Below are 27,245 nucleotides of genomic sequence, written 5' to 3' on the forward strand. Positions count from 1 at the left end.
AACCCACTGTAGTGCCGTTCAATGCGCCAGCGATCCTTGGACCCAGGGTTTCCGTTAGAAAAAATTGTTGCCGGTCTCCGTGACCTGCAAGATTTCAACTACCGGACAAATGAGATTAATTCCGGTCATAGTTTATTGAGCTTTAAAAAAATTGATAGGCAGGCTATATAAAGAATGTCATCCTCAAGGCATGTAGATTTATAATATTATTACTTAAAACTAGGCTACTTTTGCGTATACAGTCATTAATATATTCCAAATAAAATAAGTCCCTCGATACTCCGTCTCCGTGCTGCTGCTGACTTGAAATAAAATAGACCGCGTATGTGGCAGTCGGTCCGACACTAAACAACAGTCTGTTATAATCACATTTTTATGAGCTAACGAATTCCGTTATATTGGACATTTGTATTAATTATATCAAGCGAAGAACTGAGAAAGCAGAGAGACTGCAACATTATCGTGGTTTGCGTGACTACTCTCTCCACCTCAATGTCACGCGGTCGAAAAGGGCGCTTGTCTATTGGACAGTGGAAATGTGTGTGTGGCTGCGATCCTGTGTGTGCGCGCGCGCGTGTGTGTGTGTCTGTGTGTGTACTGCGGAGCCCAGATCAGCGGAGCCGAGTTTTGACATGGCATTGATCCATTGTTCTATTGAAGCACATTACCACATCCTCTCGCTAAACAACTTGTAGACCACGGTGTTTTTATGAGTGCCCACAAGTAGCCGTTTTAATAATATAATAAGCCGCGCGCCTCGGTAATAATAATAAGCCGCGTTTTTTCTTCCTTCTTCCCAAGATGCACAGACATAGATAGATAGATAGAGAGAGAGAGAGAGAGATAGATAGATAGATAGATAGATAGATAGATAGAGAGATTAGATGCAGTGTGCTTGTTTTGCAGTGAGTGCTGCGAGCAGTGGTAATAATAATCACTTCCTATATTTGGTTCGCGTTTGGTCCGATGAAGCGAACCGAGACCTATGTTTTTAAAGCTCTCACTGACAACGTCGTTGTCATTATTAGAAGCAACGAGGAAACAAATGTAATGATCGTTTCGTTCATCGCATAGGCTATTTAATTTTAGCCTATTTTAATACAATTCAAATAATCAAATTGTGCTTAGACTCAGGGAATTATTTTCACCGGACATTAAGACCGGAGAGATGAAATATGTCGGACTTCAAGAGATTTTGCCGGACAAATACCGGTAATTACCGGCTAACGGAAACGCTGCTTGGACCGCAGATGAAAGCAGATGGACTCTTTGTGGGCCGGCGTCCTCCGGTCCACGGAGGAGAGACGTGAAGCGACCTCGTCTTGCAGAGCGTCTCCTCACCTTGCGTCCTCTCCAGGGGGGGGGGGGTTCCAACACACGGCAGTGTCGGGGGTCTTTATCCATGGAATAATCAACGTATACAAAGCATAATCCGTGCCTGGGAAGGCGGGCTGTCGTCGGTAGAATAATCCGGTATACAGGTCCACTCGCTCGTCGGCTCTGGGGCTCCTCGGGTGCAATCTCACATGGGGTCGATCAGCCTGGATAAGCAGCCAGTTCTCTGCCCGAAACGATGGGGTACTGACTACGGTAGTATTCTCACCGCACGAAGCACTATATATTAACAGACTATTATTAGCTTAATAGACTACGTCCAACTCGACGATATAGTGCCAAATATGACTATTCAAATATTAATATACACAATGTCTCAATACCGATGGTAGGCCGAACTTGGCCTTACTCCCACACGTGGCGTCGCGGGGAGGCTTTACGTCTGTCACTCTATTGGAGGGTAAGAAACTGGACTGAAAAGGAAGTCCTACTTTAGTAGCGCAGTATATATACGCACTATGAACAAATAGTCCCATTAGTGGTGCGGTAGCCAGATTCCTACGCGGAACTAGGACTTGTTCGTACATGTTGAGCGGTACGTTTGAACTGGGTCTGGGGGGTATGGCAGCCTGGCACCAAGGTCTCGACCAATAGTAGAATGGAGACTATTATGGGATGTTCAGTAGGCTAGAATGGATATTCAATGCATATTGTACAAGGAATATACAAGGGATATCAGGGAATATTAGAGAATATACAAATACAATTAAATATATATATATAATAAATATATATATTCGGTTTAATCTGGCCCTTCACAACACTGTGCATAGTTTAGTCTACACAGGCCATATTTCAAATAATCAAAATCTTACTTCATTCATCTTAAACATTCTTGATTTGGGGGATTGGTAGTTCCCATGAAATCTGAAGTTGTTCAAACAGCGATCCACCTTGAATTAAATCACACAGCCGAGTGAAACCTTGTTGGCTCAGTCACGAAAGGGGCTACTTAATTAATTAATCCAACCCACTTTATTTATAGAGCACATTTAAAAACAACAACGTTTATGAAAGTGCTGTACATGTTTTTTTTTTTCGAAGCTTCGAATTAAAATCGAAGCTCGGCCCCGAAGCTTCGATTGCCAAAAAAAGCTTCGAAGGTCAGCCCTAGAGCTAGGTGGGTTTGAATGAAACCTAGACAGTGAGTTATTGTTGAAGAGCTCTTTCATTTGTTTTCTTTTATTTGTACTTTATATCCGTTTGACTGGATTCTGCCGCGGAAGCGAATCGCTTGTCTTGCAGTGTAGGCGAGAACAAATAGTTTGTTTTGGTGGTTTCTGTGTTGTTTAACTATGTAATTGAAGGCTTACTGACGGCGGATTGTTCCCACTATAGCCTGCCTTTCCAGTCAGTGAGGGGCAGTTGTTATAAAGTCTGCTATAAGCGTAAATTGTGTGTGTGTGTGCGCGAGCGCTAGGGATGGGTACCTTTCACATTTGAACCGGTACCGGTACCCAACGGTACCTTTTTTCGGTACTTTAGTCAAGAAATTTTATTTACCTACCTCAGTCGTAAAAAAAATCCAAACTTCAAATAACTACAATTTCGACAGTTTTCGGCTTGTCATTGCTCCGACTGCTTTGTTGTTGAATCAAGTCAAATCCTAGGTAAGCATATATTGTGCGTGTGAACGTTGACATGAAAATAAAAATAAAAAAAATAATGAATACATTTTATTTTTTTTTATTTTTTTTCGGTTTCTCACTTGATTCGATACTCGGTAGTACCGACGTGTTAAGGTTCGGTACCTCAAAAGTACCGAATTCGGTACCCATCCCTAGCGAGCGCTCATCCCATCTCTGGTCTTTGGAAAGGGGATGGCCAGATAATGTTATCTAAGTTAAGTCTGCTATAAGCGTAAATGTGTGTGTATTATTCACGCACCGCATAACTCCGGTTAATATCGGTATCGGCCAACATTTTCATATTGGTGCATCCCTGGTAAAAAGACAACAGGACCTCACATCCAGTGGATAGTGACGGAAAGATGTGTGAAATACAGTAGACTATACATCAGTGTTGTCACGATACCAAGATTTTTACATCGATACTGATACCAGCCTAAGTATGATACTGGTTCTAAAACGATACCATGGAAAAAATACTAAAATATCAGGCAAAGTAATGGAATGTAATATATTAGATGACAGAACATGGAATTTTTTTTATTAATAATATTTTTATTCTGTTAACTTGAATAAGTGAAAATAATTAAATGATTGATACAGCTGCTGGGTTATACAATGTAGCTAATCTAGAGAGATTTTAGTTGCAAATGCGAGTTAAACAAAACGTAGAGTCTTGGCTCAATACTGCTATCTAACATTAGCAAGCTAAGCATGCGTAGTGCAACATTAAGTAACTTGTTTTCCGCTGAGAAAGACCATTCATCACTGCATACAACTTGGTTTAAAGGGGCTATGTACTGATATTCCTAGCACTATTTGGGCAACTTTACACAATTCCTGTTAGTCTATTGAAGACATTTGTAAGGTTTTTTTTTTCCAAAAAATGCATTGTTTTATATTTCTAATAAAGTACTCAAAACCATCATTTTTCAGCCTCAAGATTTCAGGCTGTTATGGCCTGGCTCCGCCCATAAGCACTTTGAGTGACAGTCAGTCCACACAGTCTGCACTGGGAGGGAGAGAGAGAGAGGGAGGGAGAGAGGGAGAGAGAGAGAGAGGGAGACCTTTCTCTCCCTCTCGGTGATGAGAGTCCGCAGCAGCTTGTGGTTTTTTTTTTCTTTCTTTCAATCTCCCGTTTGCGGGTGTGTGGCGCGGCAGGCAGGTTCCCCCCCCCCCCCCCCCCAAGTGCTCTATCTCTCTCTCTCCCCATGCAGAGTATGAGGAAATGGTTTCCACTCGCTGTGTACAGTCAGTCTAGGTAGAATGTGGGCGGGCATTAGCTACAACCACAGAGCCAATCACATCACTGTCTGCTACCCAGCGGCCGTATGACGTATATCAGCCGTTCAAATCAAAATGGCCTGATTTACTGGAGGAGGAAAGGGGCTGAGCTGAATCAGAGCAATCCGCCAATATGGTATTTAGACACTAAAACACATTGATACGAACTCCTATTACTATAATACAATGCTAGAGACTGAAAAATGACATTTATAGTACATGTCACCTTTAATCCAAATGTCTATTCAGAATCATTCATTTCATTCATTTTGTATTATGAAATAAGACATTCAGGGATGTATGTCACTATTTTCCCTAGTGATGCACCGATTTTGAAAATTGTGGCCGATACCGATAACCGATATTAATATTGCTGTTCTGGCCGATACTGATATTTACCGATGTCGATATCTCTGTATAGAAAACACTTTTTTATGATAATCACAAGGACCCAGTGGTCCTAGTGGAAAACGCATTTCTTTTTCTTTTGTAATTTATTTTCAGAAATGACTGATATTTTGAAACAATTGAAGACCAAAACATAAAAAAAAGAGAATTATTAAAAAAAATCTGCCCTATTTTGATGTCGGACCGATACCGATGTGTAATTTTTTTTTACCATATCGGCGGCCGATATATCGTGCACCACTCATTTTCCCTATGCCTTGTTGTGTATTCAGCTGACACTGTTGACACGCCCACTATGCAAAGCGTGCACTCGCTCTCACACACACACACTGCTCCGGTCACGCAGCCACTCAACTCATAGAAAATACGCTGGGTATCGCAATACTTGTCTAGTATTGGTGTATTGTGCAACCCTACTATCCATATGACTCTACATACTGTATATATATTTAACCTTACTATTATCTCAGAATTCATAACAACGTGTACTTCTGGTGTATCTCTCGGGCAAGTTTGAAAAGCCTTCGTCTTTACGTTTCACAGAATTAACCATTGACGTTTCCTCATTTCTAGCTATACAGACCCCTGGTGGAGACCAAGTGCTCTTTCATCGACACTCTGGAGAACCTGGTGGCCCTTAACGAGAAGCTGTGCAAGACGTCTGAATTTGCAGTGGATCTGGAGGTACAGGGCTGGGGAAGTTCAGTGATATTTACTTGGTTATCAGACCCAAACATAATCTACAGATCTTTTTCTCATTTGCAGTGTAATCTATTTTTGCCCCACCAAAAAAAGGAGTTAATTCTACGTAGTTATTTAGTAAAAATGGTAAATGGTGCATTTATATAGCGCTTTTATCCAAACCGATTTAAAGATGTTTTGTTCCTCACGTTCACCCATTCACTCACCCATTGACTCACACATTCACTCACCGACGGCCAAAGCGACCATTCACGGTGCCAACCTGCTCATCAGGAGCACATAGGGGTTTAGTGTCTTGCTCAAGGACACTTCGACACAAAGACACAGGGCTAGATCCACAAAGAATGGATTGCACGGTGCTAGTTGCACCCTTACTTACAATTCATTATGAATTGATGGAATTTCCATTCCATCAATCACCGCGCATGTGATTGATTGAACATTTTATTAACAGATTGCAGAATGGGTACAATACAGTACGGCTCAATACACGCAATTGTTAAGGGGATGCAGACCAGAGAAAGACTTTCGTCTCGTTTACATCAGGGTCCCCCATTTTCAATTCATAATTAATTGTAAGTAAGGGTGCAACTAGCACCGTGCAATCCATTCTTTGTGGATCTAGCCCACAGTGTGCCTGAGCTAGACACCGAACACCTGGCGACAGTGGCTTGGGAGGTAGAACAGTCGTTTGGTAATCTGTATGTTCCCGGTTCGATTCCCGCTCCTCCTGGGCAGCGTGTCGAAGTGTCCTTGAGCACACTTAACCCCTAACTGCTCCCGATGAGCAGGTTGGCACCTTGCATGGTTGCCTCTGCCGTTGGTGTGTGAGTGAATGGATAAAATGTGAGGAACAAATTTGAAAGCGCTTTGGATAAAAGCACTATATAAATGCACCATTTACCATCCATTAACCTACCTGCTCCATGGGTGCCGCAAATAGCTGACTCTCTGGGCTTTGATACTCTTGGTGAAATGCTTTTATGTATGTATTTCTCAGAAGTGTGCAAATAAATAAATTCCTAACTACACTGTGTAATATGGCGAGTGATTCAAATCCCCATAGGACCATATGTTATTATTGGCTCACAACCCAAATGAATACGTTTGGTCTGATCCTTGAACTCTGGCTCATTAAAACATACTGGTAATAGTGCTCAAGTCATGTGGGTTGACCTAAAGTGAGTAATTGTAGTCCCTCACTGCGGCACTCTGGCTTATTAAAACATAGTATGCTACTTTTGTCATGTGGACACCCACAATGAGTACATGTACTCTCCCACCCTTGGATTCAGACTCATTAAAACAAACCAGTACTCTTGTTTATATGGGCACCCATTTGGTTCAGGCCCACAACCCATTATGAGTCCAGACCCATAGTTTAATGAACCCTTTCACAACCACACTACAGAAGGTTAACCCTTCACTACCACACTACAGACGGTAGTGTGGTAGTGAAAGGGTTAACCTTCTGTATTGTTGCAGTGAAAGGGTTAACCATTTGGTAGTGGTAGTGAAAGGGTTAACGATAACCTATAGTATTTGAGACCTATTCACATGCTGATTGGTTGAATCCCTGCCTCTCCCCCTCTCAGCACCACTCATACAGGAGTTACCTGGGCATCACCTGTCTGATGCAGATCTCAACCAGAGAGGAGGACTTCATCATAGACACCTTGGAGCTGCGTAGTGAGATGTACGTCCTGAACGAGGCCTTCACAGACCCTGCTATCGTCAAGGTGATTATGATCTTTCTATTACTGAACAAGGCTTTCGCAGACCCTGTTGTTATGCTATAACCCTGCGGTTTCTGCTGCCCTGTCAGGGACGCCTGGTGGTACTAAACCCAGATTGAACTCTGCCATTGGAACGGGGCGATTTGGCCCGATCCATAGATGTGACTTGGCCATAATAAGGTCATCAAGAAGGTGCTGAATGAGCTAAACATTTTCAATTTCTTTTCAATAATTAATTCAGGTTCACATCCCATCTGAACTGTACACACACTTCCAATAAAATGTCTAGCTTGTTGTCTGAAGTGCAACGATAACCTAAGAAACTATAATAGTTTTGTGATCGCTAATGGGTCATGTAGCATGTTAAGCCACTATGAGTGTCACTGTTAATTAACTGAATGGAATAGATTGATAACAAGAAATAATCAGTTCTGAATGATTGCATTTACGCCTCGAAACATTTCATTGGTGGCAGTTAAATGTTTGAAAGTGTCTTGTCTGATGGAAATACAAAAGAAGAATAAGAATCATTCTTCTAAGATTGTTAACACGTTGCCCGCCAAATAAGCATTTATGCGTCCTTTGAAATCCAGCACTTGACCGCCAAAGCCGCATATATGCGTCTTAGGGTTGGGCACAGAGAACCGGTTCTAATAGGAACCGGTTCCTTCCTAACTTAAGGTTCTGGAACATATTTTCATTTCGATTCTTAATTTCGATTATTAAAAAAAAATTACTTTGTTAATTAATACCCTAGTTACAGTACAGCAACCAAATTAAACTGCATCAAGTCAACTGACAATGTGAATAGTAAGGAAAAAATTCTAAGATTTTTCAAAAAAAAATTAAAAATCTCCTGCGAAATAAGCTGTGACCTGTTTTGACCTGCACCTCAAAGAATCGGAATCGAGAATTGTGTAGAACAGGAATCGAAATGGATAATCGGAACCGGAATCGTTCAAATCCAAACGATGCCCAACCCTTTTATGGTCTTCTCAGTGGTTTACGCTAGATGGCGCTCTTGAGCTACTGGACAGTCCCGAACAGAACTCTCAACTCGGAGAGAAACTGGAATTCACGTGATCATTTTCAAACGAAAGCACAAGTGACAAGACTATACAAGGGCTCCCCGATATCACGTGATCGTGGTAGTGGTCTGTGGAAGAGAATTATGAATATGAATTTTTTTTATTTTTTTGTGCAAAATCAACTCTGCCTCTCTTTGTTAACTACCAGTACAACAAGCAATGCTGTTTGTTATTTAAGATGAGGTCGGACTTGGCACTGACAGATTTGTGTTCATTGTGCTGCTTTTATAAAGCCTAAAATGACTGTTTACAATATTTCATGAAGGCAAAGTGTTTTGTTTGTCTAAGATTTAAAAAGGTGTAAACTTTACAGCACTAACAAAGTTGAACAAAGTGCTGTACAAGTCCCACAACATAAAAAAAATTAAAATAAAAAAAAATTTAAGCTTAGAATTTAAATCGAATCTCGGCCCGGAGCTTCGAATTCCAAAAAAAATTTGAAGGTCAGCCCTAGTGTCTATGGGTAGTGGTACGTGTGTATGGATGATTATGTTATATTATTCTCTATCATTATACTGCTAGCTTAGCACAGTGAATGGAAGCGGACAATGATCTCCGTCTCTCTCTCTCTCTCTCTCTCTCTCTCTCTCTCTCTCTCTCTCTCTCTCTCTCTGTCTCTCTCTCTGTATATGGACCTTTGAAAAACCCACAAAATAGAACCGGAGTCCTATTCCGCCTTTCAACATTTTTTCAAAGTAAATGCTTCGAAACCCGTGGGACACTCAGTTATTTAGCCTAGGACTTTTGGGGATTGTACACCTTGAGGCCTCCCGCTAATTCTACACCTCATGTCTCTTCACAGTGCCAGACTAGAGTCTGTTACTGTGTGTTACTGCTATGATGAGAGGGGAGGTACAGGTAGACACATTTTATTGATTGTGTTTTTTTGTTTTATCACCCGTGTTCTGCACAAGCCTGACCTTGAAATGTATTGGATCTACTGATGAGCATGTGTGCATAAGCCTGACTAAGCTTGAACAAGTTGCACGTTTCTCTTTTATCATTTTGTATTATGATAAAGTATTGTGCTCTGAGCCAGCCAACAGCAGTAAATATGCTGCTATTTCCTGTTTTGTATATATTATTTGATATATTATAATTAGGGCTGTCAGTTTATCGTGTTAATTAGATTAATTAATTACACAGCAAATTATCGCGCGTTGCAACCCAACTCAAATTAATGACATGCGCGCGGACAGTCTCTCTCTCTCTCTCTCTCTCTCTGCCTCTCTCTGCCTCTCTTTCTCTCTCTCTCTGTCTCTCTAGACTGGCGCCGCGCGCGGACAGTCTCTCTCTTCCTCTCTGTCTCTCTAGATGAATGAGCAGTCGCGCGAGTCGCGACCCAACTCTTCCCCAAAGAGCGCGCAGGCGCAACTCCACCTAATAACTTCATCCTCACATTAGCAGCCTTGTCTGTATCTCACAGCGGCAAAAAATAAAAATAAAAAAAGACAGCAATGAGTCGAGGATCAACGTGGGGTAACGACGAGGTGAAGGCTCTTTCCCTTGCGCGCTAAACCCGCAAATGTTAATACGTCACTTGTGACAGGCATAGCAACAAGCATAGCAACCAGGCATGAGAGTGACAGCTAGACAAATCTAAACAGTCGGCGTGTGGGCGAGGTGTGTCAATACGCTGGCGGCAACTGTTTACGTGTGTGAGTGCTAGTCCAATAGATGAACGACTTGGCAACAGCATGTCCTTTGTTTACAAATTAGATTCGCACCAAACAGGGTAGTGTGAACGCAGACCAAAAGCAAACAATGTATCATTTTCACATTTGGTCGACCAGAAAGTCCGGGCTATCCACGGAAAGTCCGGACTATCCCCGGACTTTCAGGTGTGAACACACCCTTAATCTCATTCATTCCATAAGAACGTATAATACACATTTACAGACTTTTCTTTATATGGACCATTTGCATGTTCTTGGTATCTGATTCTAGGGACATCTATGGATCTCAGGGAATGTATTCCCAGTGTCAGAAATACTGCGTCTGTTACTAGGCTTGAGTAAATTGTAATGAACCAAATTAGAATAGCAATTAAATTTTTTTTTATCTTTGACTGAATAACACCATGCTAAATTGACCAGACCTGAAAAATCTAAGTAAATGGAAGATGATTAAACGGAAGGTTTTGTAGATACAGTACTGAATTCTGCCATCCGGACACACGAGAAATATGATTATAGAATATCAGGCCTAAAATGGTTATGCGATTAAAATGCGATTAATTCGATTAATTAATTACAAATCCTCTAATTAGATAAAAAAAAAAAATCGCCTGACAGCACTAATTATAATGTAAACATCTAAATAAAAGGGTCAAATCACTTTTCTGACTGAAGAGATTATTCTTTCACAAATTGGTGAAAACAACCTATATTTGTTGACACAACGGAACATGCTAGACACTAGAAAAATTTCACTTATGAAACTAGTGATCTGTATCTGTCTTTTGAGATATTCCATGTGTTCATAGTCATATCAGATCATACCTTTCTGACTGAATAGATTCTTGCTTCACAAAAACGGCTATCCTTTTTTCTTTTCCCAGAGAGCTGTTTTGGGTGAAAACAACCTATATTCAACTACCAACTAATAACTATGCAAGAACGGAACATGCTAGACACTAGGGCTGCAACTAATGACTATTTTGGTAGTCGACTAATCTGTCTTATTTTTTTCGATTAGTCGACTAATCGAAAAACAATTATATAAAAAAATTAAATATATATATTTTTTTGCACTACCTATCTTTGTGAAAGTGGCTTCTCAGCTCTGGTCCAGCTGAAGACAGAGCAGAGGAACAGATTGGACATTGAGCATGACCTCAGAGTTGCTTTGAGACTCTTGTCAGGACCAAACAACATCCCCAGTTATCCCATTAGTTCCCCCAAACTTACTGTCTGTTATGTTAAGCTAAGAAGTCTTCAGCTGGCTGGACCAGAGCTGAGAAGCCACTTTCACAAAGATAGGTAGTGCACATTTTTTTTTGTTTTGTTTTAATGACTAATCGACGCAACAATTCCTCGTCGACGATCGACATCGTCGATTATGTCGACTAATCGTTGCAGCCCTACTAGACACTCACTTTTTTTCACTGATGAAACTAGAGATATTTATTGTTCTTTTGAGATATTCCACATGGAAATTGAAAAGCTTTCCATATTTGCACAAAATGAGTCTTTGGTTGAAATAAAATTTGGTGATTTTTCTTTATGATTAATTGCGAATATTTTCAGGAACACGCCAACATTATTTTAGCATGAATGATTGGAAGTGGATACGGACCACTAGCCTAGCTTAAAGGAAAACTCCAACATTTTGGGAAATTAGCTTATTTAACATCTTCCCTGGAGTTAGACAAGAAGACACATACCTTTTTCGTCTCTCTGCATGCATTGGGCTTAGGGAACGCCTGGTCCGTTAGCCTAGCTTAGCTTCATCACTGGAAGTGGGGCAGACATCTAGCCTAGTTCACTACAGTCAGGACATATACTCCAAATACAATCAAAATACAACTCTCAAATGTTCCTGTGTATTTACCACGTCTCCCAGTCACACAAGTCACACGAGTCTCCCAGTCACACAAGTCTCCCCTCCCAGTCACACAAGTCTCCCAGTCGCACAAGTCTCCCAGTCACACAAGTCTCCCAGTCACACAAGTCTCCCAGTCACACAAGTCTCCAAGTCACATGAGTCTCCCAGTCACACAAGTCTCCAAGTCACATGAGTCTCCCAGTCACACAAGTCTCCAAGTCACACAAGTCTCCCAGACACAAGTCTCCCAGACACAAGTCTCCCAGACACAAGTCACATGAGTCTCCCAGTCACACGAGTCTCCCAGTCACTGGGAGACTTGTGTGTCTGGGAGACTTGTGTGACTGGGAGACTTGTGTGACTGGTAGGGATGCCCCCCGGACCCCGGTTTTAAACGGGAACCGGTACTATATTAGAAAATACCGGAGTATTTATAAGCTCCGACGTCCTCGGTACTGCTATCGATACTCTAGAGAAATTATTATTATTATTATTATTATTTAAAAGTTGCGAACGATCTCTCCTCTCTCTGTCTCTGCACGAGAAGCGAGTCGCAGCGAGTCATTATTACACACACTCCTCGCGAGTCGCGCTACACATACATACGGGTACTCCTTAATGAAAGCGCTGTCAATAGTATGCAGCTGCAGCACGTCAGACCGCAGCGCTTACAAGCCCCGCACATACAAGCCCCGCACACCTGATGTGCTGCAGCTGGAAGCATCTCAGCGCTGTCTCCGTGCTGACGCGCGCTGCACACAGACACAGACAGCTCTGCATGGACTGAGTCGTGATGGCGGATAGAGCGAAGCGTTCACAAGTGCAACAAAACATTTGCCAGTAAGGGTGGCAATACGAGCAATCTATCAAAACATTTATGTATTTATGAAAAAGGTATGTATCTTCTTGTCTAACTCCAGGGAAGATGTTAAATAAGCTAATTTCCCAAAATGTTGGAGTTTTCCTTTAAAACTCCAGGAGAGGTTTCTTTGGCCAACAGCTAGACTAGCTGGTCCGTATCCACTTCCATTAATTTGTGGACTCTAAAATTTGTGGACTCTGCTCTTCTGTTTACTCGCAGTGCCATTTCTACCCTAATGCAGTGCAATCTGCCCTCCTCTTTTCTCCCATTGAAACTGTGTTTTGCTTTCCCCGCGGGAAGGTGTTGCACGGTGCCGACTCGGACATAGAGTGGCTCCAGAAGGACATGGGCCTCTACGTGGTCAATCTGTTCGACACGCACCAGGCCAGCCGCGCCCTCAACCTAGCCAGGAACTCTCTGGACTACCTGCTCAAACATTTCTGCAACGTGGACTCCGACAAGCGCTACCAGCTGGCCGACTGGCGTATTCGGTAGGGCTGTAACAAAATCCATCATCCTTTTCCATAATTTTATATCCTTAAAGGGGACATGCATTGCTATTCCTTTCACTATTTGTGCAACTTTACACAATTCAGTCTATGGAACACATCTGTAAAGTTTTTTTTCAAAACAATTCATTGTTTTATATTTTTTATCAATTACTCAAAAGCAAAAATTTTCCACTTCAAGATTCAAAGCTGTTTTGGCTGGGCTCCGCCCATAGCTTTGAGTGACAGTCGCCCAAAGTCTGCGACTGGCAGACAGAGAGAGAGAGAGATAGAAAGATTGAGGGGGATACTAATGAATTTCGCCGCAGGGGGCATAATCCCACGGGACAATGCATTGGTAACTTGTTTCAAATGACAATATATACCGCTGTGAATATTATTGCACGGATCGGAATATGGGCGTGCGTGTGGGAGTAAAAGATATTTTGACAGTGATATGAGAGTGCTCCCAGGGAGAAGACCCTCCCCCGCACGCCGGTCAGGTTGTGTGTCAAATGCGTGTGTTTCCCCACACGCCGGTCAGGTTGTGTGTAAAATGTGTGTTTCCCCGCTCGCCGGTCAGGTTGTGTGTAAAATTTGTGTGCGTTTCCCCACGCGCCGCTCAGGTTGTGTGTAAAATGCGTGTTTGTGTTTCCCCGACAGAAGCTCCTGTCCCTCTCTATCTCTCTATCTCTCTTGCTCGCTTGTTCTCTGCCTCTCTCTGTCGGCACCCACCCGTTTGAGGAAGTGAAGGTATTTCCACTCGCTCTGCTGTTGAGCGAATGGTTGCGCTACAACCATAGAGGGGGCGCTATTTATGCAAATCGGTGCCTTATTCACATCAGCAAAACAGTCAAATCAGAATGGCTTAGTTGAGTGAGGAAAGATCTCGTGAACTCAAGACTAGACTGATGAGTCAAAATGATAATTAGAGACACAGACCACATTGATATAATCCCCCATTGCTATGAAACAATGCTAAACACTGGAAAAGGCCATTTATAAGACACCTTTAACACTTTGAACGCCAGCCGTGTTAGCCATCCTTGTACTCTGTGTGCCACCGCTGTAAAAGATATGGATTTTCACTGTGCATCGCGGTGTTTGCAGGGCTATATTCTATATGGAGACGATACTATGGCTCATTTGACAGTAACTATCCATCGTTCAACATGTGAAAAAGAATAAATCTTTTCATGTATATACCGTGTTATACCGTGGTGAATATTGTATAGTTTCAGTCAGAGTGATCCTGGCTAATTCCTGGTAACTGTGTTACGGAGCGATATGTGAATTTTGCTAAAAGCATTTGCATTGTTTGTGGACACGCTACTATTTCCAAATCAAAGGTATATAATAGGTATTATGTTTCATCATGAATGCATGAAGGGGGGGGGGGGTTTGATGCTTTGATCGCCAGTAACGGCATTCGTTTTGAATACTACATACTAGGGCTGTCTTAAATGCTTCGAAGCTTTGTTCGATGGCGAAAGTAAGCGGCGCCTTCCCGCCTCCATTCCAATGAAACGAAAGTAAGCGGCGCCTCGACTCCACCTCTCTACAACAAGCACATGGAGATTATCTGTGTTGAAAACAACAAGGACATGTGCAGCAGACATGTCGACGAAGAAGCGAAGCAATGCCGTTTGTTATTTAAGACTATGTCGGACAGATTTGTGTTCATTGTGCTGCTTTTTTAAAGTGTCCCGACCCATATAAAAAGATGTCTTAATAAAACGTGCTTAATTAAGTCGAATTCTGCCTTTGTCTCTAATAACTACATATAAATATTTATATAATTGTTTGCTTGATAGACGAAGGTTGCAACATAATTATGTAATGTCATGTTGTTGGCTGTGAGAGCAGCCCCACTGCACCCAAGCAGTGCAGCCGAGTGAAACCTTGTTGGCTGCGTCACAGTCACGAAAGGGGCTACTTAATTAATTAATCCAATCCACTTTATTTATAGAGCACATTTAAAAACAACAAAGTTTACCAAGTGCTGTACAAGTCCCACAACATAAGATTAAAAAAAAATATATATATATTTTCTTTTAAGCTTCGAATTAAAATCGAAGCTCTGCCCCGAAGCTTCGATTGCCAAAAAAAGCTTCGAAGGTCAGCCCTACTACATACGTTGATCGGCCGGATCGATGTGAAATCATTGTTGGATCAAAGTAGGATTGATGTCATATACCGTAGTCCTTACCTTTACTAGGAGGTGTCCCAAAAAGAATATTCCAATTGTCTGATTGCGATTTCCAGTATTGACGTCGATCGGGTCCCTGACATGAAGTGGCACAAGATATGCCTCAAATGGGCTGAACGCGTTTTGAAGTGATCGGATGAACCGCTAGACTTGGCTTGGTCTAAATTCTCCTCCCGGATGAAATTAGATGTGACAGTGTGAAATAAGGTTTCAAAGGGTGCCACCTAGCAGGATGCGGCCGGTATTGCACTCTAGGGATCTCAGAATGATTTCCTATGGTAACACCGAGGTCCGTGACATTGCATAGAATTAAAAAAACGAATAATATGTGTTTAAAGGAACACACCAACATGTGTCATTCAGTAGAAAGCTATCCAGCTGCAAGCTAGCCTAGTTTAGCACAAATGAATGGAAGCGGAAACTAGTGGTGGGGGAAAATATCGATACAATACTTTTTTGCAATTGCAATACTTTGCGTGGCGATACTGTATCGATACAAGGACGCAGAGTATCGATATTTTATTATGTAATGTTTTGTTTTTTTTGTATAAGGAAGTTGCATTGTTCATTTAAATACCTGTAATAGTACAGTAGTCCACACACACACACACACACACACTGTGTGCATTCAGTTAAGTTGGAATATGACTGTAATACAAACAGTTCAGTTTGTCAGGTACATGCAACACATCTGTCTGCTTGAGAATCCCATTTGCTGCAATAAAAATTATTGAAGTGAGATGAACAGACTGAAAACTTTATTTTATTAGATAAAACATGTTGACAAAGTTTTACTTTGCAGTTGAAAAAAGGTAATAAATCACAATATATTGCAATATTAATATCGCAATACTCTGCATATTGCAATATATTTTGTATCGCAATACTATCGTATCGTGAGGCCTCTGGTGATTCCCACCCCTAGCGGATACAGACTAATAGTCTAGCTTAAAACTCTGGGAGAGGTAGGCTAGCTGGTCCATATCCGCTTCCATTAATTTGTGCTAAGCTAGGCTAGCTTGCAGCTGGATAGCTTTCTACTGAACACAGAGGAAATTGGTATCTATCTTTAGAGAAGACGGTAAGCACATTTCACATAATCATAATGTTTGCATGTTCCTTTTAGACTGAAGCATCGAGGTTGTATTTTTTTTGTTTTGTTTTTTGATCCACTTTTTCTCCCATTTTCTATATTTTTCTCCCATCCCAATTTCGTATCATCCAATTCAACCCTCCCCTGTCACGGACGCTGTTTCTTGCCTCCCACAAGCCGGCTGCAATGTGGACTAAGTGATACATGGCACAAGTCCCCTCCGGTACTTGAGGTAACAGCAGTCGCATCTTTTCACCTGCGCAGCTCGATCTCTCAGTGGCGAGGAGTAACGCGTGGGAGGCTCACGCTGCCCCCGACACTTCCTGATTCTACTGCGCAGGCGCACCAACCGACCTGTAGGAGTCGCTGTCCACAACGCCTGATCCCCACTAGTGCACTGCAACCTTGCCCAGGCCCGACGGGGCCCGGCCCGGCGGGTTCGGGCTGGGTAGGGCTTTTTTTTTAATAAATAATTCGGGCTCGGCCGGGCCCGGGCACCGCCGTTTTTTTTTTTTTTTTTTTTGCTCTTTTTTTTTGCTCTTTTTTTTTTTTTTTGCTCTTTTTTTCATATAACTAGGGTTATAGGATAACCTTCGTTTTTAAGATTCGTTTTCGCTTTTGCGCCAAGCTGTCACCAGAGAAACATTTGGATGTAATTACCGCAGCGCGCAGGGAGAACTCAGGCCGGGGACAACTCGATTGGTTGTGTTGGAATATAGCCAGTTGGCGAACGTTTTATTTGTACTTGGATCATGTAGCCGGTTGAAGTTTTGTTAAAGTTGTTCAACGCGTTGTTGACGTCGTGGTGAGTGATGTTTATTATTTGCTGGGTCGCTCGCTACCTGTTTTGTTGTGCTTTTCATTATTGCTCTGCTCGAAATCTGATTTCTGTTTGTTTGTATATAGTGACTGAGTAGGCTATTGTGTGTCATGTGTGTGTGTGTACTGTGTGTCACAGAAGATTCTATAGCCTTCAATACGTTTTACGAGGCTGCTCTATAAGCGAGCACTGGGAGGGAGGCATAAATGCTTCTTAGTTTTCAGCGTGATGTGCGTTATTTAGGCAGACCTATTGGACATTTTCGTTTTTGTTTATTTATTAAATTAATTATAAAGTGTTTAGAATATTTAAAACAAATACAAAAAAAATTATATTTTAATAATAATAATTTTTTTTTTCTGGTTTTCACGCGGGCTAGGGCTTAAAATATTATTTACAGTCAGGCTTATTTTCGGGCAGGGCCTGAAGTTCACGGGCTCGGGCAGGGCTCGGGCTTTATTTCAAGGCCCTTGCAGACCACTAATCCCCACCCATCAGTTTCCCACCTCCTAATACGGCCAATGTGTATTAGTACGGACGACCAGCTAAACTGAAAGCAAATGTGGAGCGCTGGGCTCGAACTGACGAGCCCAGCGTCTCCAGCATTTCGTGGCGAGCACCTTGCCCACTACGCCACGTAGCCGCCTTCGAGGTTGTATTTTTTATTGTGTTTGTGGTTATATAACTGCCTCTTTTCCCAAGCATTAGAAATAAAAAGTGACAAATTAGACATTGTTTGAATTATGTACACTATACATATAGATGAAGATAAAAATTAAGCTGATCTATGTGTTGATGTATGTCAAGTACAAAGGTATAGAGTATTATACGATATGTTTGTTTTTGTTTTTGTTCTCTCACTTGAAGAAATTGATAATGTCTCATAAGCCCATCATTTGATGTAAGTTGTACTAAAACTTCATATATTTGTGCTGTCGTTCATCCCTCCAGGCCGTTGCCAGATGAGATGTTCCAGTACGCCAGGGCAGACACCCACTATCTCCTCTACGTCTATGACCGTATGAGAGTGGACCTGTTGGACAAGAGCAACGGCCAGCCTGGCCTCCTGCAGAGTGTCTGGAACAAGAGCAGAGACATCTCCCTCAAGGTGCACAACTCAAGTAGTCTACACACTAGGGCTGCTCGATCATAGCAGAACTCAAATAGTCTACACACCAGGGCTTCGGTTTGGGCTTCGGAGGGGGGGGGGGGGGGGGGGGTGGTGCACTGATGTGAAAGAAAGGTACGCTGCCTTTACAACACAAGACAAAATGAGAGCAACACGGCATGCAGCACAATAATAGTTTTATCTCGATTATCTTGTTTTCATGATCATGAGAAGTCAAAATCATAATTAAAATTTAAACCTGGATTAATCGCCCTGGCCCTAGTTTACACCCTTTCTCTTTCACTAATATTTTCAAATTCCACGGTCACAGACAAAATATATTTCTGATATTCTCCAGGGCTCTACACTCTTGAGTGCATAGTGGTAGTATAGAGATACTAGCATTGTAGGTAGTAGTAAAGGTGTAGCAGCATAGTACATAGTAGGGGTGTAACGGTACGTGTATTCGTCCCGCGAATTTACAGTACGGCCATCACGGTGCGGTACGCGCAGCCATACGAAGAATACGCCTCACAGCGCACACACATCAGTTGCGCATGCAGGCACTCACGGGTTCCGTGTCCGTGTAAAAACAGCGAGTCCGACTTCAGAGCAGGCGAAAGTGCACGGAGAAAGGCACATTTACATTGGAACAGCTGCAGGGTCATTAAAATTTTACAGTTTTCTTTCGTTTTCTTGTTCACCCAATAATGTCAACCAAATTAAACCAATGGAAAGACACGCACGCGCGTCGCCAACAAACACACTATTCTCCCCCGCCGGACTCGGGCACAGCTGATCAAATAAGAAAAAGAAACTTACCGGTACATACTGAGCTCCTCTCCAGTTGAATTGCTACGGTGTTTAAATCCAAATAATCCTCTGCCATTGTTGTAACATGTCATCTGTTCTCTAGTATTCAGCCTTGTGAAGTAAAATTCTCTCTAGAAGTGAAACTGAAACTTAGTAAGGATAAGTTGTTAAAGGGACAGTAGGCAATTAATTTATTCAGTGGATGCCTGAACACAGAATGACACTAGTATCACTGACTACCACGGCAAGCCTATAGAAAATTATTCTATTTAATTATCATAAATATATAATAATTATAAATTATTATAAAAAATATATATATATTATAAATTACATTATAAATATATTTTCTGCTGTTGTACCGAACCGTGACCCCAATACCGAGGTACGTACTGAACCGTGGCTTCTGTGTACCGTTACACCCCTAGTACATAGTATAAAGTACTATAGACATAGTACATAATAGTAAAAGACAGTAAGAAACTTAGTTTTTTTAGTTATTGATTTGAAGAAGTGTGTTTTTAGTTGACCGGAAGATTTGGAGCATTTCAGCTGTCCTGACTGTGATCGGAAGTGCGTTCCACCACCCGGGAGCCAGGACTGAGAATAGCTTTGTTTCGATGACTCCAGCAGGAGCCCAAATAGGAGTAGGTCTCAGGCGACCAGAAGATGCAGATATATAGGCAGTTAGGGCTGTCAACAAATATTCTATATTTATAATCAAATTGTTAAAGGGGACATGTCTTGCTATTCCTTTCACTATTTGGGAAACGTTACACAATTCCTGTGAGTCTATGGAACACATATGTATGTTTTCTTTTCCTTTAAATTAGGGCTGGGCGATAAAACGATAACAATAACTATCGCGATAAATTATTTCCTCGAAATAAACATGAAACGTGGTCGCAAAGTTTCGATATATCGATTTTCCAAGCATGGATATGAGCACACGCACTAACAACCAATCAGTGCAAAAGAAGGGAAAGATAGAGAACTGTGTAGTAGTTTCAGACCTGTGTCCATACTTAATGTAGATTACAAGATGTATACATCAATAATATCCAAAAGATTTGAGACATTTATGACGGATATAATAGACGAAGACCAGACTGGATTCATTAAAGGAAGGCAGACACAGGATAACATAAGGAAGACAGTGCAGATAGTAGAGGAGATACAAAAGGAAGGAGGAAGTGCAGTATTAGTTAGCCTAGATGCAGAAAAAGCCTTCGATAGTGTAAGCTGGTTATTTCTATATAAAGTATTAGAGAGATTTGGATTAGACAAACGCTATGAAAACAATTAGGGCATTATATCAAGAACCGACGGCTAGGATTAAGGTGAATGGTAGTCTGACGGACCGGATTAAACTAGAGAGAGCTACCAGACAGGGTTGTTGTCTTTCGCCGACGCTCTTCGATGTATTCATCGAACCACTGGCCCAACTAATTAGACAGACCAAAGACATCAAAGGGGTGGAGATAAGGGGGACGGAACATAAATTGGGATTATTCGCAGATGACGTGATAGTATATATGAGACAACCAGACACAAGCTTCCCGACACTGATGGATCTGCTGACAGAATATGGATATTACTCAGGGTATAGACTTAATGTGACAAAGACACAGACATTAGCACTGAACTACACACCAACGATAGAGATCAAAGAAAAATACAAAATCAAATGGGACATGGACAGGATCAAGTACCTAGGGGTGAACATCACAAGAGGGGGGGAGGGGCTATACGATGCAAACTATACACAGATAAATCAGAAAATCAAGAGAGATCTAGAAAGATGGACAGTGATGCCCCTAGATTTCAGTTCAAGGATCGAAATCATTAAGATGAACATATTACCAAGGTTACTATACCTATTTCAATCCCTACCTATATTAATACCACAAAAACAATTTAGGAAATGGGATAGACAGATATCAAGATTCATTTGGGGGGGGGGAAAGGCCAAGGATCAGATATGTGACTCTACAATTACCAAAGGAGAAAGGAGGGATGGCAGTACCCAGTTTAGAAAGCTATTACTATGCAGCACAGCTTAGAACAGTAGCATGCTGGTGCAATGTGAACTATGAGGCCAAATGGAAAGATATAGAAACCAAAAGAGAGGGATTCAAAGTGCAGGCACTGATAGGATATAGGGAGCTGTTCAGAAGACAGGAACAACTACTAGATCCAATTACCAGATTCACTATAAACATATGGAACACAATAGTAAAGAAATACAAGCTAGAAAAAGAATCTAAGATACTGAGATGGATAGCACACGACAACAAATTCAGACCAGGGATAGAAGATCATGGGTTCAAGAGGTGGGAACGGGGGGGTATAACAGCAATGTGCACGATGACGGAAGGAGGGGAGATGCAGACTCTACAAAAATTGAAAGAAAGATACGGACTAGAGAATAGGGACCACTTTAGATATTTACAGATTAGGGACTACTATAACAAAGAAATAAAGCAAGATAGAGACAAAGAACAGAATGGGGTAATTAAGATAATGGTAAAGTCATACGAAGGACGGAAGGGGAGGGTGATATCAGCACTATATCAGGCAATAATGGACAGTAAGGGAAATACAACATTGTATGTGAAAGAAAAGTGGGAAAGAGAGTTGGAAATAGAGATAACAGAGGAGGAATGGTATGACACATGTAAGACACAACAAACAACCACAGGATCAAGGATATGGAGGGAGTTTGGGTGGAAAAATATAATTAGATACTTTATAACACCAGAAATACAGGGCAATTACACACCAGCAAAGAAAACATGTTGGAGGGAGTGTGGACAGGAAGGGGCGAACCATACACACATATTCTGGGGATGTCAGAAGATAAGGCACTACTGGGAAGAGATAGGAGGGATAATAAATGAAATAATAGGATACGAAATACCCCAGGGAGGCCAAGTGTTGTATTTGGGGAATCTGTCACAGGAAGGAATCCAAGGGGAAGACAAATATTTGATTAAGATATTGATAGTGGCAGCCAAGAAAGCTTTAACTAAACTGTGGTACAGGGTAGAAGTGCCGACAAAGGATCAATGGATAGAGTTGGTAGAGGGGATACAGGAAATGGAGAGAATCACACATCTGCTGAGGCTGCAAGAAGAAAAGTTTGAATGGAAAATGGGAAGAATACAGGAGGGGAAGTAACGACATCACTGAGGTTTGAAAAGGATACAAGGAAATGAATAAAAATGTAAATAAATAATGCAAATGTAGAAGGGACCGAAGGACCCATGTCACACTTTTTCTTTACTCATTTTTTGTCTATTTGTTTTAATTTATGTACTGTGTATTGTCTATGAATGTTGTCTATGTATGTTGTTGAAAAAATGAAAATAAAAATTTAAGTTAAAAAAAAAAACAATCAGTGAAGGAGATGGCCGAGAGCGAAGGAGACCCGCGCTGCACCTCTGGGTAGAGAGGTAGGGACTCAGGCTGGCTAGGATAATTAGCTTGCACGCCGCTATTTTATATATTTACGTGCCGAGTATGTGTGTGGCGTGAATTCTGATGCCACGGTCAGTGGCGGACTGGGACACAAATTCAGCCCGGGACATTCAGACGCACCAGCCCACACACCGGCCCACGCACCGGCCCACGCACCGGCCCCGAAACCGGCCCACACAACGGCCGTTATGAAACACTTGTCCAGTATTAAACAACCCAAGGCTGTGGCTAAGGAGTCAACATCAGGGAGACCAAATCTACACACCGCCCCTAGATGTGCACTCATGCACAGTGCACACACACACACACACACACAGAGACACACACATACATATACCGTTACTTCCTGTCATTGGCATATGTTTTTCTTTTACTAACATCTTAGTGCCTCATTAGCCTAGGGATTAAGGATACATGAAGTATTAACTACACCATAATAATATTGAGGTTTTGATCCATAGAAAAGGTCTGTGCTACACAATTTCAGTTAGATTGGATTTATTGTCCTTTAATTTGGCACTCATGACATTAGTTGCTTGCCGTTTAATCAACATTGAAAGACCCCCCACTTCCTCCCAGACACCCATTCAAAGAGCTTGTTTTCTCTCTCTCTCTCTCTCTCTCTCTCTCTCTCTCTCTCTCTGTGTATGTGTCTCTCTGTGTGTGTGTGTGTGTGTGTGTGTGTCTCTCTCTGTGTCTCTCCCTCTCTCTGTGTGTCTCTCTCTGTGTCTCTCTCTCTGTGTCTCTCTCTCTCTCTTTCTCTCTCTTTGTGTCTGTCTGTCTGTCTGGACTGGGCTCTCTCTCTCCCCTCAGGGTCAGCTGTGCTGGACTGGGCACTCTCTCTCCCCTCAGGGTCAGCTGTGCTGGACTGGGCTCTCTCTCTTCCCTCAGGGTCAGCTGTGCTGGACTGGGCTCTCTCTCTCCCCTCAGGGTCAGCTGTGCTGGACTGGGCGCTCTCTCTCCCCTCAGGGTCAGCTGTGCTGGACTGGGCTCTCTCTCTCCCCTCAGGGTCAGCTGTGCTGGACTGGGCTCTCTCTCTCCCCTCAGGGTCAGCTGTGCTGGACTGGGCTCTCTCTCTCCCCTCAGGGTCAGCTGTGCTGGACTGGGCTCTCTCTCTCCCCTCAGGGTCAGCTGTGCTGGACTGGGCGCTCTCTCTTTCCTCAGAGTCAACTGCATAAGAAGAACATCAGCAATCAATAATAATGGCTTGAATTCATACAGCGTTTTTCAGCCTTTTGAAAACACCCAAAGTAGTAGTAGTAGTAGTAGTAGTAGTAGTAGTAGTAGTAGTAGTAGTAGTAGTAGTTTATTCAGTCATCATCTCACACAATACAATATACACCATCATTTAACAATATTTGATTTTACAGTGACTGAGAAGGTACAGACTGAAGCAATGCTTATATAGCCTATGCCTGTCCTATATTCTTAACAAAAATAAAAAATAAATTAAGACTCCAAAACAGTATTATAAAAGAAAATAGCAAAAAAAAACAGTATTATTCACCCTTGTAGTTTTCAAAAATAGCTTTACAAACCATTTTCTTAAAAACCAAAAGCGAATTACTCATTCTTAACTGTATATCAGCATTGTTCCACAAAGCGCTTCACAGAAACCATCAAGCATTCACACTCACACAGTCATACGCTACTGGTGGTCGTGAGCAGCATCAGCAAACACAGCTTCCCTGTGGCAGACTGACGGAATCATGTCTGCTATTCAGCGCCAACCACCATCAACAACCTTCATAAATACATTCAACATTAATGGAATAGGCTAACTACCAACTTAGCTGTAGCAGTTAGCTGTTATATGCAATCACATTTGTTTAACAACTAGTAGTTGACCTAGTTGTTAGCTTAAGCTAGTTAGCTGTGGTTATCTACAAACATGTAGATGAGACTAATCGAGAACATGGCTAACTGTTGGGAATTCTAAGGTACATCTTATTTAAGCATGTAAAATGGCAACTAATCAATTCAATCAATTAGATTACCAATATTATATCAACATGAAAATTTGAAAGGGAACATAATAGTATTTTATTTGAGTATTTACTATTATAATATTAGTAGCCAATTAATTTGCAGCCCGTCCTAGGTTCTGATTGGCTCTCTAGGTTCGCACTTTAGCTTCTGATGCTGTGGTGGGCACTAGTCCTAACATTGCTAACTAAACTTTTAGTCAGAGAAAAAACTTCACGAGTCACGACTATTTACGTCCACGTGCTGTAAGGAATCAGGAATACGGAAAGCACATTGTCTTGTAATAGAATGACTGAAATCACTGCAAGAACTAGTATAGGCTAGCTAGCCCTCATGAACCGGCACACACCAACAGTAGAATATGCACTAGGCTACTGCACGCACCTGTCATGTTACTGTTGGTTCCTTCCACTTGAACTTCATCATCATTAGCAGCAGCAGCTACTCTAACGCCAGCCCTTCCTCTACTAAACATGTCTGTAATTTTAGAACATTGTTCTGCGTCTTTTACTAGCAATTCTAGCTTTTTCAGCTCCACCCTTTCTTTTTTTGCATTCTCCATTTCTGCGCTTCTAGGCCTACTCGCGGTTGGGAGGAAACGTGAATCTCATTCACTGATGTCTCATGTCTCATTCAAGACTGGCTAACAAAAGCATGTCTTTCACTTAACACCAATAAAACTGTGTATGATGTTCACAAAGTCACCAGTAGAGGTCACTCACTCTAATGTGTTTCTGGGAGAGGCGGAGCTGGACATTGTACATTAATTCAAGTATCTTGGGGTCACATTGGACTCTACATTGACCTTCAAAAAGTAATGTGAAGAAAGTGACAAACACAGTCAAGTTTAACATCAAAAACTTCAGGCAGATCAGGCCCTGCCTGCCAGTTAATGCTGCAAGGATGTTTCTGCATTCAATGATTTTATCACACATCGAGTACTGTTTTATCAACTGGTCTCTTTCATATGTCACTACTCTTACACCAATAGAATTACTCTACAAAAAAGCCATAAAAGTATTTGATAGGAAACCAATTTCATTTCATCACTGTAATGTTTTAGAAAAACATAACATGCTAAGTTTCGAGAATTTCCAAGTTTTCAAATATACTTGCTTCATGTACAAGGTTCTGCATGGACTTGCCCCTCCCCCATTGAATGAGTTCATCCAACAGAAAGCAGACACTGGCATTACCACCAGGGCCATCAGTAGAGGGGACTGTAAGGTGCCTTTTCGGTATACTACCATTGCAAAAACTGTGTTCTCTGTTAAAAGTGATAACTACTGGAATAGCCTACCAGTTGTGATTAGAGAGTGCCCTACATACTCCATGTTCAAGACCCATCTTAAACTGCATCTTAAGGCAAACCAGAACTGTGATCATTTTTAATCTGATTTAGTTTATGCAACTTGTTTATTGTTTTATTGCCGGCCCACACACTGGCCCACACACCGGCCCACATAATGGCCCACAAACCGGCCCACATACGGCCCACACACTGGCCCACACACTACACCGGCCCACACACTACACCGGCCCACACACTGGCCCACACACTGGCCCACACACCGGCCCACACACTGGCCCACACACCGGCCCACACACTGGCCCACACACCGGCTCACACACCGGCCCACATACTGGCCCACACACTGGCCCACACACCGGCACACACACTGGCCCACATTAGTGGCCCACACACCGACTCACACACCGGCCCACACACTGGCCCACAGACTGGCCCACATACTGGCCCACACACCGGCCCACATACTGGCCCACACACCGGCCCACAGACTGGCCCACATACTGGCCCACACACCGGCCCACATACTGGCCCACACACTGGCCCACATACTGGCCCACACACTGGCCCACATACTGGCCCACACACCGGCCCACATACTGGCCCACACACCGGCCCACATACTGGCCCACACACTGGCCCACACACCGGCACACACACTGGCCCACATTAGTGGCCCACACACCGGCCCACAGACTGGCCCACATACTGGCCCACACACCGGCCCACACACCGGCCCACACACTGGCCCACATACTGGCCCACACACCGGCCCACACACCGACTCACACACTGGCCCACACACCGGCACACACACTGGCCCACATACTGGCCCACACACTGGCCCACACACCGGCCCACACACTGGCCCACATTAGTGGCCCACACACCGACTCACACACTGGCCCACACACTGGCCCACACACTGGCCCACACACCGGCCCACATTAGTGGCCCACACACTGGCCCACACACTGGCACAAAAAAAAAAGTAAAATTAAAAAAAAAGTAAAAAAAAAAAAAGTAAAAAAATAAAAGATTTTTTTTTTTTTTTTTTTTTTTTTTTTGGACCAGCCCACTTTGGTTCCGGCCCATCGGGATTCGTCCCGAACGTCCCGATGGCCAGTCCGCCACTGGCCACGGTTATAGTAGTGTGTGGTATACGGTGGACGTCGTTGCAATGTATTGGGGCAGAACAGAGTATTTTAGGGATATTTAGTACATTGTCATGGGATGGATACACTGCTCGCTCTGGCTAACTGCTAACGTGCGCGGACTGATGACGACATC

At 42.5% G+C, this 27,245-nt stretch overlaps 1 protein-coding gene across 1 annotated transcript in view; it reads left to right on the forward strand.

The window, feature by feature from the left end:
* exosc10 (exosome component 10) overlaps window positions 1-27,245 on the forward strand; it is a 68,851-nt gene that overhangs the window by 9,974 nt on the left and 31,632 nt on the right. Inside the window, exons 8-11 of the mRNA XM_084333842.1 lie at window positions 5,289-5,399; window positions 7,013-7,156; window positions 12,950-13,140; window positions 18,211-18,367. Coding sequence (XP_084189968.1) covers window positions 5,289-5,399; window positions 7,013-7,156; window positions 12,950-13,140; window positions 18,211-18,367 — 603 coding nt within the window. The remainder of the gene's footprint in view (window positions 1-5,288; window positions 5,400-7,012; window positions 7,157-12,949; window positions 13,141-18,210; window positions 18,368-27,245) is intronic.

The sequence above is a fragment of the Notolepis coatsorum genome (assembly GCF_963971535.1).
Source record: "Notolepis coatsorum genome assembly, chromosome: 17".
Taxonomy (NCBI): Eukaryota; Metazoa; Chordata; class Actinopteri; order Aulopiformes; family Paralepididae; genus Notolepis; species Notolepis coatsorum.